This window comes from Pithys albifrons, chromosome 1, assembly GCF_047495875.1.
Source record: "Pithys albifrons albifrons isolate INPA30051 chromosome 1, PitAlb_v1, whole genome shotgun sequence".
NCBI lineage: Eukaryota > Metazoa > Chordata > Aves > Passeriformes > Thamnophilidae > Pithys > Pithys albifrons.
The window spans coordinates 18,830,801-18,843,000 of record NC_092458.1 but is presented as its reverse complement, the minus strand read 5'-3'; the positions used below and the strand labels follow the sequence as shown (position 1 = coordinate 18,843,000).

The following is a 12,200-nucleotide window of genomic DNA, read 5'->3' as shown; positions in this document are numbered from 1 at the left end:
AAAAAAAGAAAACTACTCTTTTGAGCCAATGAAGGAAAATGCAGACAAATCAAATTCTGCAGGAAGGATACAGTAAGGGGGAATGTGCATCTTTAGTTAGTACTTTGCTGAACAGTAATAAATATTAAAAAGTCAACTCCTATACAGAGATGATGCAGTTAGAGAGTTATATGTTCTGAAAAATCACTGACAAAATTTGCCTTTTCTCTTGAACAGGATAATTAGTTATTAATTTTTTTTTGTATGCTAAAGAAAGCTACATAATAAAGTCAAGAGAATTAACCTGAAAGGTAAGCTGTCTAACCAAAAAGTACTGTTTTATGCAGTCTTCCTTTTCAAATTCTTTTTTAACCTTCAGCGAGTTTTTTAACACTGTACGCCACTTGGAAATGGAGCATCCTCAACAGTGGAAGGCAGCTCCAAAGTTTCACTGCACATGACACAAGGCTGCAACATCAACCCAGCGACAATCTATGCTGAAGGCAGAAGCACAGCACTCCTCAGTCTCCTTGGTTAATTAGTATTTCTGCTCATGGAAAGTTCCAGTAAGTTACAGCTTGACATGATCTATTTGAAAACCCTGGCCTCAACTTGGCATCCCATTCTATCCTTGGCATTTCTGCTGAGAAGTTGCCAATACAGCCATGTTGTTGTGATACAGACTCAAGAGTTGGGCTTCAAAGGGTGACACCTTTTTACAGTGACAGAGTGGGTCTTTTCCTGTTCCTACACTTAATTTCACTGGGATTCAACAATGTGTGCTTAAGACAGACAAAATATTGCACATACTAAAAAACTTGCAAATCTATTAAGATCTGCAAGCCACTACCTTATCTAAGGAAAACAGAGAGGTCTCATTTAAAGACAGAGAATAAAAGATTGTATGTCAGCTGAAGAAGAGGTAGTCTTATCAATCCAATAGCTAGTCTGTGAAGCACCTTTACTAGAAGCACAGAATAATTTTTGTACAAGACATGAATTAGAAGAGTCAAACTGTTTCTAAAAGCAGGCAGCACTAGTGAATGTTGCTGTACTCACCTGCAGATCAGACAGCATGCTCAACAAACTCCGCAACAAACTCCTGTCCACAGCTTCACCATTTCTTTCTCTTTCGATCAGCAGGAGAATTCCATCAATAGTCTTGGTCTGAACTTGCTTGTCACTAATGATGTGGTTTCTAAATAACTCTAACCCCATATCCCTGTGTGAATACCAAAAATTAGGAAGTCAGCATGTTGGCTCTTTTGAAAAATCTGCCTCAGTTTGAGAAAAATAAACACATAAAATATATGTAGTGTATACATATTATGCAGAAAGAGATTATATTAATGGTGTGTATATTGTTTTTGACACTGCCCACTAATACAACTGTAACAAGAATTAATCATAGAAATACCAGGTCACATGCTACCAGATGCATACACTCCACCTGAGAACCGTGACGAGCCTGTCCATCTTTCACATAATGTACTATAATTTTCTCTGTTTGTTAAAAAATAATAAAAAAATCTGAACATATACCTTAAAGTAAGATTCCCTGGATTAGTCAATCTTTCAGCCAACTAAAAGTTCTTTTAAAAGCATGAGTTCTTTTTAACTCTAGAATCTTATCACCTGTATCAGATTCTTGTTTCATTCCAAGAGGAGGAATGGTGCCTCTCTGCCATGAAGCAGCCAATTATTAAATATTGTCCTGGCCATGGAAAACTGAGGAATCTGTGATGAAACTTGTTACCTCCAACTTCTTCACATGTATCAGGATTTCAATAAAAGGAATTTCCCAGTATGAGAACAAAGCTCTTGAATATCATATAGCAAAAGGAAGTCTAGCACAAAGAGCTGGAGGAAAGCTACTGCAGAGGCTGGAAAGAAAGATGTCCACTGGACAAGCAAGATGTGGGAGAAAGATGTCAAGCTCCTCAGACAGCCTGAGGAACTCTCAAGAGCACAGATCAGTCAGGCAGGGAAAAGACATGCTTTTACTTCAGTACTTTGTCTATGAATTTCTTTTTTCTTTTGAAGAAATAATACCAGAAATTTTTGGCAAAGCCTGGGTTTGTTTGCTGGGCAAGATACAAAATGGCCTCAGGAGAGAGGCTTAAAAACAGAATGTCCAAAGATTCAGCTACAGTGGGGCTGAATGTCCAATGGCATTCTCCCAAGTGCTCTGAGCCACACGTCTCAACTCTGAAGAGGCCAGCGCTGGAAAGATAATCTGCACCTTGTCACTGTATCTGACTAACTTAAAAAAACAGAACAAGAAGCTCAATGTTGTATTTTGCCAACAGCAGAAGCAGCTAAAGTCCTGCTGAGCCAGTGCTAAGGAGCAGAGGTAGCAGTCAGGAGGAGGCTACGACAGCTACAGCTAAGCGTGCCTTGACTTTTATGTTCACAGGTCTTTTTTACCCTCACTTAACAATTAATACTCCTGGGGAAGAAGGAAATGATACATGTATATACATGCGGACACATTTATTTCCATAAAGTGACATAAAATTTTAAAGATCTATTAAACAGATCAACTATAATGTGAAAAATTTATTTTCAATCTTTCCAAGTATTATAGCATGTCCACACCCTAAAGAGCTGATAAATACTTACATGGATACCTACCATATAGAAGGAAGCATTGAATTTTGAAGCACATAGGTACGATCCAAAAATAAGAAAATGCTTCTGATCATGATCTGAAGACAAATATAGAAAACATTTTTTTCTTTACCACCACGTGGTATTTTAAGTTATAAAACAAATTCTAAAATACTATCACATAGACATGCACCTTAATTACTGATGTAGGTATTTTCAACACTTACAGTGACTGGTACAGCCACTGGTATGCAATTTATTGAAGCCAATACTAAGTGGTATTGCCAAGTACATTCAAGACAGTTTTCAAATTCCTAACTATTTACTAAATAGTTTTATTAACCTGCTAGGAGCTTTATACCACTGAGATACATAAGCTACTCAAACAGCACCACCAAGACAGTCAGTAAATATCCTGAACTAGCAGGCTGACATGGGTTTTGCTTTAAAATTTTAAAAAAGGCAGCTTTATGCAGGAACAGGAACAAGCTGTGCAATAAATCTTTTAATAATAAAAGTTAGCGCCAAAATTCATGAGAAAAACAGAGATATATTAAATCTAACAGAAGAAATAAGATATAAAAACATATTCTCATTAAAGTGGGAGAAGGTGTTTTTTTAGCTTATTACTCTTGCACATTCAAAATCCGTTTTTAACTTTACTCATAGAACAGCTGCCCAGCTCTCAGTTTAGCATTAGCATAATTCAGAATGTCAGTAACTCACTCACTCACCCCCAGGCCAGATACAGAGATTTCTATTCCCAGCTGTCCACCTACTCCTTCCCTAAAAGATTTCATTGCTTCTGAAGCAATTTTTAAACTGACATAGCTTTCATCCAAAAATATTAAAGCAACATAGCAGTAAGTTTGATTTTTTTTCTTAAATACCACAAGTGCTAATCCAGCACATCAGCAAGAAAGCCACTTGCTACAGGTTGTTGCTTTAAGGAAAGAAGGAAAAAAAAAAGAATGCTTACACATAATTAAAGTCAACAGCGTTCACAGCAAAAGCCTTTTTATAAAATCACAGGCTCAGTTTAATTACATTTTCAATACAATAATCTTCAACTCTGTTTTCATTAGACTGTCAAGTTTTTTCAAATGATTTCCCTAATTTTACATTTTTAATTCAGATAAAAATGACACACCACTGTCCACTCCTCACAGGGAGGGAGGGAGAGGTGGATTTGAGGAATGAAAATAGAAATTCAACCAAAGCTAAGTGACAATACAATAAAAACTCATTGAAAAATGCTGGTTTGGAATTATAATGATGCTTCCTTAAAAGCACAATTCACATGGAGTGTGTTTGAGAAAGAATTTTTTTTTGAAACATAAATGATTGTGGAGGTAGAAGACAAAGGCAGAAAGAAAGCAAGTTTCAGTTCTTTAATCTTCCTGTTTCTTAGCTCTATAGTCAGGATAATCATCTCTGCTTTGAAAAAAAAGTCACAAATTAACCTCATTTTTGAAGCTATCTAAAAGCTAACATTGTGGATTCTCCAATTACTTAAAATTGAAAACTGTAGACAGTTTCAGCATTGCCTGGCTAGTTTTTGACACACAGAAAAAAAGGTGTCACTATATTTCTGAATGATATTCCAACTTCATATGAAGCCTATGAAAGTCAGAGAGTAACACAACAGAACCTGAGTTTCAACAAAACTGCCCTCAACTAGCAAAGGGAAAAGAGAAAAGCAATGCTGAAATTTGGAGGAGGTGCAGCACAGTCCCAAGCTGAAACTATGACAAACCTGGTTTTGCACCTCAAGGATATGTATTCTGAACTTACCATTTGTCTGCAGTGATCTTGCCAACATTTATTTATCTTCTTTAAAAATAAAAGACTATCCAGAGAATCTGTACAGCACCCATTAAGGAAAACTAGTTTGCCAGTATCTTTTGAGGCCAGATTCTGGAGATGATCTTTGTCAGCCACTAAGCACAGCTGCTCCATGGATATTCCAACGCTACTCTGCCTGCTGGAGATAAACTGTTAATTGCAGAGCTCCTACCCAGCACAGGGGCTGGCAGTTCTCCAAAAGGCCTCCCTGTGTTTTCAAGGAATAACACTCACTGCTCTTCAGCAATACCATCTAGTGGCTGCACTGTATAACCTTAATATAGATTTAAACAGAAATCCCACCAATGTCAAAAACAACCTTTCACCAACAGAGGTGAGAGGGATGGAAAGGTTATTTTGCTTGTTTAATGAGTTCACACTGTGCACAACAGGAGTGACCCTAATCTCTTAAAAGCAGTTACAGTTCTAAATAATCCTCAACAAATCCAAATACCACCCTTTTCATATACATCTCCAGGTCACCCTAAGTAATCTACAGACTTTTCTTCATTACACAACAGATCCAACTGTTATTTACAAGTAACAGAATTTTCATGTGTCATACAAGTAAATCCAAATAAGACTTTTCCCTCCTCTCCCCCACATTATCATCTCCAACTTGCTCTGGCAAAATCTGATTAATCTGATCTCGTGTCCTTAGGACATAAAGTGGAATACCTGTAAAATACAGAACTCTCAATTCTCCAACCATCAGTTCTGTCAAGAGCCCAGGGTGAAAGCAAATTTTTAAAACACCCTTCATAAGATAATCTAAAGTCTGAAAAAGGAGGGATGCAAAAAATGGTTGACTGTACACTGCTTTAGAGATGACCATAAAACTGGTTCTCAGAGACCAGGTTTGTTCAAGAGACTACTGTACTGACTCATGTGCTATGTAGAAGGATACTCCTGAAATGAGACTCAAAAAAAAGAAATCACCCAAAACCACGTAACCCCAAAACCATGTTAGTACTTAGTTATGTAATAGGAAAAAATAATTATGTTCTTCATGATTGTAGGCACCTGCCTGGGGAATGTAGTGAACTGAGAAACAGAGGCACAATTCAAAGCACATTTAAAGCATTCATCTGGAAAGAAGGCTCTTTTTAGGCCCCAGTCCCTTGTTTTTGTCCTTTTATCCTATCATTTTCTGCTAATAAAATACATAAAGAGACCTGGAAACACTGCCAGCAGCCTTAGTACTAGAGTATCTGTTCAGTATAGCACTCTCCATCCAGCATCTGCTTTCTAAGACACTTTCCATGAATGTGGGGACAGCAAGGGGCACCAAAACTCGCTCTGTCTACTGCCCAACAAAGTGCAGCCCCATGGATATCACAGAAAAGACAAATATCACCTTCTCAGCATGCAAAAGTCGACTGGATTCAGACAAGAGGGCTGGCTGCACCCAGGTGCCCACAGGAGATCCAAGACACTTCTGTGACCCACTGAGACAGAAGAAAAGCCCAGCAATGTAACACCAGTAAACCATGGGGAAATTTGCCATAAAACTCAGGCTTCTGTGCATCCCAAACGACCTCCTGAACTTAGAGCTCTCTCACAAGAACCTCTCAAGGTACACGTAAGATACCTGAAGGCTTGTTGAATGCCTTTGTGACATATTGCTGTTGACCACTGGTTATTACTAGTCGAACAGTGGCACTTTATGTCTGAGAATTCTTTTACTATTGTTGAAAAATTACTGTGGTGATGTTTATTACGCTATTGCAACCATAAGTACCTTCACTACTCACCTGACACAGAAATTTGTAACTACTGTGAAATGTCATAGTGCTATTGAAATTTTATAGACTAGGTATAAAATTTGCATTCCTATTGAAACAAAAAGTAAATCCTTATTATTATGCTAGTTATAGGTACACAAAAATTATTCACCCAGATGACTGAAGCTGCTTATGCCCGATTTGAAAATATGCAAGTGGTCAAACACCTCTAACACATAGACAATTACTGGTCTAATTTTTACAAAGTGATGTTTTAAAAAGTAATGATTTAAACTAATAATTCTAACCACTTCTGTGCATGACAAAAGGATATTCTCTGAACTGAAGGATTTGTGCTTTAACATGCTCTTCACAGACTTGTCGCAGCTGTTTGTACAACGTAGCAGAGACTTTGTAAGAGCAGAGGTTTTCAACAGCCTAAAAAAACAAAACAAGATTATGAGTGAGACAAAAAAAGAACTCAAATTTTGTCTGTGTAGTTGAGGGTGACAATAAAGGAAAAAATATGTATTATATGTTCAGAGTGGACAAAACCAAAACATCAGAATGAAATTCTGTAGAAAAATCAAGACTTCATGACTGCTTTCTGATTTTGGTCCCTTCTTATGCTGCTAGACTTTGTATACAAACAAGGTCCACCATAAGAATTGAGGTCATATTTCAGATGTTGTTAAACATTACCAGAATTCTACCTCCTCCAATACTGCACAGGAGCAGAACTCCTCCTGTTGGGTCCATTTTGTGCATCCTTCAGTGCAAGTACACACGTCCTTTTTTGGGGGGAGGACACAATCATAGCAAATACTTTAATTGCTCAGTAACTGTAAGGTAGACATTTCAACCAGTCTCTCTAGATGATGAATGAGTATAGCTACTTTCCTGTCTTTTTATTAACTTATTTATATCCAAATATTTCCACTTATTCACACATTCATGTTAAGGTACATAAACTGAGGGGAAAAAATAATTTCAAAAAACCCCAAACAAAAAAAAATCCAAACCAGCCCCACATTAACTATTGTATAAAGACTTGATTTATTGGGACCTCACAGGATTTAGTTGAGTACTTATCCTAACTAAGGAGACTAATTTTGCCCAAAACCACATCTTCTTGTGGTCACTACATTAATGACAACAGCCTTTATGCTATGAGGTGACACTGCAGAGAACACTGCTAAAGATTTAAAGCAATATGTCACCTGGGCAACTAAAACTGACCCAAGAATGCTGTCCTTTGCTTCAGAGGATTTACAGTGGCATTTTGTTGACAAATTTTTTGGTAACATCAATGAATTTGGACAAAGTTTCAGTATTTTTGCAGTGCTAGGCCTTTACTGATTTTTCTTCCAAATTCTATCTTTTTTGTGTGTGTCTTATTTCTATTATGAAACATTATGGTTTTTAATGCCAGCATGCAATTCTTTGTCACAGCAATACTAAATGTTTTTCACTGTTTCAGTTTAAGATCACCCAAACACATGTGCTACCAAGTGCATGGGCCAAAAGAGAGGTGAGGGGAAAAGCTGGGCTGCTCTGAACAGTCCAGTCCAGTAGAAGGTGTCCCTGCCCATGACAGGGGGATTGTAACTTGATGATCTTTTAAGGTCACTTCCAACCCAAACCATTTTATGATTCCTTAGGCAGCAGTAGTGGCTTAAAGTATATTACAACTGCAGCCATACCACCTGTTCCTGCTCTGTTTTTCTTTTTTTTTTTTTTGGTGGCATGAAATCTAGTAATTTCCTTGTTATTCAGCATTTGTTTCAGTCAGCTCTTCCTGACTCTCTTTTTTAAGACACTTGAATCGAGTTTTATTCATCTTGCACACATTTAGTTTGGAAAAAAACTACAGTAATAACAGAGGTGACACTTTCAGTTTCTTAGCCCACGCAGATGTAGTAAAAATTTTGTTCAAAATCAGTCTTTTAATAACTTGTTTGGAGCAGAGGCTTCTGTTTTAACATTTAGCAAGTTATTGCTATTTCTTCTGTTATTTCCTGTACAGATTCTAACATACTGAACAGCTTGTCATCCAAAACACAAAGTGAATCTGCCTCACAGAACTCTCTCCATGGGGTAATTCTAACCTACCTAATGTCATTTTATTTAAATGCACATAAAAATAGGTTTCTCAATTTTGACAGAACATTAAAGTATACAAACAAACAAAATTATCACACAGTGCCTATACTATGTTTTTCATCTGGTCTTAAACCAGGTGAGTAAAACAATACTTCCAACAAACAGTATTCACACTGAACTGTTGTGCAGATAGCTTGTTATGTGTGCTCAGACATGGCTGTTCCTATCCACCCATCCAAATAAAAGTCTGCTCACAACTCATAAATTTTTTTCCTTTACTACTACACTGCCCTATTCTATGTCCTACAGAAGGGCAGTGCTGCCCCATTTCAGGTTATTAGGACCTCATTGGAAAGGTAATTTTTTTCCCATTATTTTTATCACTCATGCCTCATTTGGCAATTTTTGAACTGTCCTACTTCTCTATCTCACCAAGTATAAGCTACTTCTGTCAAAACCTGTGCAATCTCCCACCAATCCCAGACATCATTTCTATTTTAGTTGCAAAAAATTGGCTGCCACCCTCCCATTGCTCACTATGTCTCTGCCAAGCACCTTCATGCCTGATCCCATGCTGCCCCTAATGCCTGGGAAGGAGTATCCTTCAGGCTTCCCACAAAGCCTCGTCATTGTTCTTCAGTTTCTCCTCAGCCACTGAGCCAAATTAAATAAATAAATCAGAAAGTTCAAAGGCAGGCTGGTACACCAGCCTGCTCACTGCACTGAACTCTAGCAGGCCTCTCACTTCCTGCAATAACGTTGGATAAAGACTCAAAAAAAAAAAAAAGGAAAAAAAAGAAAAAAAAAAGCACAGATAGTAAAAACTTATGCACACTGTGCTTACCAACAGGCAGTTAGAACGATCTGTAAGTACAGATCAGGTTTCCAGTGGATGCTGAACCTCATCTTTTATTCCCCTGACTGGAGAGTCAGTACCTGTCTCTGCACAGGCACACTGATGCCACCACCCACTATGCAGGTATCTTGCTCATTTGCTGCCTTACTGATCCTTCGACTGGCCTTGCACAGTATTTTACAAATAAGCAGGCAAAGAGAAAAAGCAAGAAATACAGTTCTCCCTTCACAGTTATCTGAAATCCCTCACCTCCTCTTCTGCCAAAACTCGTCTGTACCCCAGAGATTTCATAGCCATATTACTATAATCTCATTTCTGAGCCTCTGAAAACAAGTTAGGTAATGCTCAAAGCATCTGTGGGATTTTTCTTTGTAGATAGGCACGAAAAAGCAGGATTTTTGAAATGCTGAGTTTAAAACGCTAAAATGTATTATGCAATTCAAACTCGGCAAACCTGTATTAATAGATGAATACAACACAGTCAACTTTTCTATTTAAAGGCAATAAATTATATCAAGTCAATACACATGTACATAATCAGCCATTTTAGACCCCAACACCCTAACTAATCACAGAGATAAGTACAGTTACAGTCAGTTCTCAAATCCAGGCTGATTTTCTTAAGCATGAACCCATTACGAACTGCTGGCCTTCTCCTCTCTCTCAAAGTCTGCACTTTGCAGACAACATCAAAACTATCTCAATTGAACGTTCAGAAAATGTTAGGTGAGTGTAATAATGTATTAAGTCCTGGTCGGGCAAGGGCATCAACACGTGTAGACCAAACATCTTCCCCATAGAACACTCATAACTCACTTATGCTGTGTAGCATAACTCAGTGTGCACCAGCAATTTTTATAATGTGATCCCTGTTAAAAAAAACACTACTTCAGTTAAGCACCTTAAAGCACATAGATTTAAAATACCATAGAACTAAATCAGATATAAATTGAGAAAGTAGAAAGAAATGGCTTATGTCTCTCTTTTACCCTTCCTAGTCCTTGCTCCATTAGTCCATTAGTTCCAGAAATATTTTACCACCACTTGAACAAAAAACAACTAAGACCCTGATTGTTATGTAAATGTAACAGAAATATGAAACATGGATAAACTGACAGTTTGTTGTCTGCTCAATTGAGATGCCTTTTCAATTCCCCAAAAGGTACTGATGTTGAAATGTACTGTTATTATCTAATAACAGCAAACATTTCAACATTTCTATTTACAAGACATGATACCATGTACAAAAATCATCATGAAACACATAACTTCATAACCCAGTTAGAAGAACATGCCATTCTCAGCATGTGGAGTAGGCAGAATATTGAAGATACCAAGACAAATCTCAGCCCTGCCCAGGAATAGCTTTCTGTGTTGCCCAACATAAACTGTTTTTTCATGGGCCCAGATCCTGGTAACTCTCTAAGGAACTGGTATACAAAACTGACAAGAAACAGAGTACAGAGTGAAGTGTTCAAAATATAGTCAGCTTTTAATAAATCAAAATACAATATGTTGAATGTGTGCCCTGTGAGAGTCTCAAAGCAGTTTATTTGTGTTGTTAAACTCAAAAGAAGAAACTAAAACCCTACGTGCCTTACCTGGTAGAGCTCTTCGAGGTTGTATTTTATAGAAATGCTACTCTGTATCGCTCCCACTGCTTCATGAAGTTTTTGCCAGGTGTCCTGAGTATAATTATCTGGTAATCTGGGTCTTTCTGTGAAGTAAGACACAAGTAGTTGAATATCCGCCACCACAGAGGAGTCTGCAGCAATGTCGCTCACGCTGCTCCATCGAGTTCTGCCAGGCCATGCTGCGCTCGACTGTGTGACTCTGGCACTGGCAGAGGGCTCACTAATCCCAGCGGAGGCGACCAAACCCTACCACGACGCATTTGACTCCCCGGCTGCTGTATTTGACGCCCGTGTTACTTTTAGCGAGGTACCCGCCCTCGCCTGGCTCTGATCAGCGCTGACTCCCAGGTGGCTCAGTGCCCGCTCCCTCCCAGGCGCAGCCGCCGCTGCCCCCGCACACGGAGCCCCCCGCGTGTCCCCGGAGCCCGGGCAGGGCACGGCACAACCGGGGCAGCTGCCCCTGGCTCCGATAAGGCGGGTGACAGCGGCGGGGCCCCGCCGGCCCGGCCCGGGGAAGGGGCGGGGAGCGCCCGGGGGCGCGGTAAACAAAGGTCGGGCTGTGGCCGGCGGCGGGGCCGGGCGGACCTGCCGGGGCAGAGGGCCCGGCCTGCCCCGTACCCACCTCTGAAGTTCTTGATCACGAGTTTCTTGGAGGAGGCGGTCGCGCCTCCTCCTCCTCCTCCTCCCGCGGCGCGGGTGGCGGTGGCGGCCAGCGCGGTGGGCTTGGTGAGCCCGTTTGTGTGCCCCACCAAGGCCGACAAGTGCGGCTTCTTCTGCGGCTCGTCCGCCATCTCCGCCCAGGGCGCCGTGTCCGGCCGGGGCAACGCGCTGGGCTGGGCCCGGCCGGGGCCGCCCGGTCCCCGCCTCCGCTCCCCTCCTCCTCCGCCGCCACCACCCCGCCGCCCTCCCCTATTGCCCGGGGGCGGCTGCCAAGCGCCGCCGGGCCAAGAGGGAGCTTCTGCCGCCTGTCCGCGCCGGGGCGCCTTGGCGGCCGGCTCGCCGAGCGCGTCCGGGTCCGTGGCCCGGCCCGGGCCGCCCGCGGCGCTTGGGCAGCGCAGCCCCGCGCACAAAATGGCTCCTGGGCCGGGGCAGCCTCCCGCGGGCCGGCCGGGCGGCGACAGCGCCTCCGCCGTCACCTCGCAGGCCCTCGGCGCCCCCCGCTCCTTCCCCCGGCTCTGCCCGCCCGAGACGCGGCCGGGGCGGGATGCACAGAGTAGCGGCGCATCCTGCCCGGGAGAGCCACCGGCCCCGAGGCCGCCCTGCTCACCGGCTCCCCCAGCCCAGCTCGGACAACCGAGCCCAGCCTGCGCAGGCACGGAGCGTGTCTTTATCTTACACGCCTCCCTAGCATTAGTGCCTTTAGGAGCAACGTTTTCAGGAGTTAATTGCTCAGTTCAACTTTTTCGACCCAAGCGCTCCCCGCAGGCAACGCGACCCCCGGGAGCGCAG

General features: G+C 41.5%; 1 protein-coding gene across 1 annotated transcript in view; it reads right to left on the bottom strand.

Moving 5' to 3' along the window:
- The window catches only part of CUL4A (cullin 4A), a 37,961-nt gene extending 26,353 nt beyond the window's left edge, over positions 1–11,608 (bottom strand). The window contains exons 1-6 of the mRNA XM_071571372.1: positions 11,374–11,608; positions 10,719–10,834; positions 6,493–6,596; positions 4,384–4,453; positions 2,614–2,687; positions 1,039–1,201 (exon numbers count right to left, since the gene is read on the bottom strand). Of these exons, the coding sequence (XP_071427473.1) occupies positions 1,039–1,201; positions 2,614–2,687; positions 4,384–4,453; positions 6,493–6,596; positions 10,719–10,834; positions 11,374–11,542 (696 nt within the window). The 5' untranslated portion in view covers positions 11,543–11,608. The remainder of the gene's footprint in view (positions 1–1,038; positions 1,202–2,613; positions 2,688–4,383; positions 4,454–6,492; positions 6,597–10,718; positions 10,835–11,373) is intronic.
- Positions 11,609–12,200: the final 592 nt, after the last annotated feature.